Source organism: Micromonas pusilla, assembly GCF_000151265.4.
Source record: "Micromonas pusilla CCMP1545 genomic scaffold MICPUCscaffold_10, whole genome shotgun sequence".
NCBI classification, from domain to species: domain Eukaryota; kingdom Viridiplantae; phylum Chlorophyta; class Mamiellophyceae; order Mamiellales; family Mamiellaceae; genus Micromonas; species Micromonas pusilla.
In genome coordinates, this window is record NW_003315891.1 from 1,115,998 (window position 1) to 1,116,513 (window position 516).

The following is a 516-nucleotide window of genomic DNA, read 5'->3' on the forward strand; positions in this document are numbered from 1 at the left end:
ACGACGACGAACGCGAACGCGAAATCGACGACGATGACGACGAAGAAGCGGAAGAAGCCGCGGCGCATTTTCGACGCCGCGAGGGGCGGCGCGCTCGTGCTGCACGCGCGCGCGGACGGGAGCGAGGAGTACGTTCCGCTGTCGCGGCTGATCGAGGAGGTGAACGAGCGGTTCATGGCGTCGGACGAGGAGGACGGAGGCGTATCTGTCTCCTTGTAGAAAAAAATAAGCCGCCTCAGCAGTTTAGCCTCCGCTGCAAAAGCGCCCCCTCGTCCCCGCATTCCGTTCGTCGCGCACCAGGCGGGTTTGGGGTTTAGGGTTTAGGGTTTAGGGTTTAGGGTTTAGGGTTTAGGGTTTAGGGTTTAGGGTTTAGGGTTTAGGGTTTAGGGTTTAGGGTTTAGGGTTTAGGGTTTAGGGTTTAGGGTTTAGGGTTTAGGGTTTAGGGTTTAGGGTTTAGGGTTTACGCTTTTAGGGTTTAGGGTTTAGGGTTTAGGGTATAGGGTTTAGGGTTTAGGG

At 55.8% G+C, this 516-nt stretch overlaps 1 protein-coding gene across 1 annotated transcript; it reads left to right on the plus strand.

Annotated features, from left to right (window-relative positions):
• Window positions 1-33: 33 nt before the first annotated feature.
• Window positions 34-219, plus strand: MICPUCDRAFT_51478 (uncharacterized protein; the record flags this gene model as incomplete). The annotated part of the gene is made up of 1 exon (XM_003061545.1): window positions 34-219. One exon carries the CDS (start codon window positions 34-36, stop codon window positions 217-219), a length of 186 nt encoding a protein of 61 aa, XP_003061591.1.
• Between the last annotated feature and the right edge of the window lie 297 nt (window positions 220-516).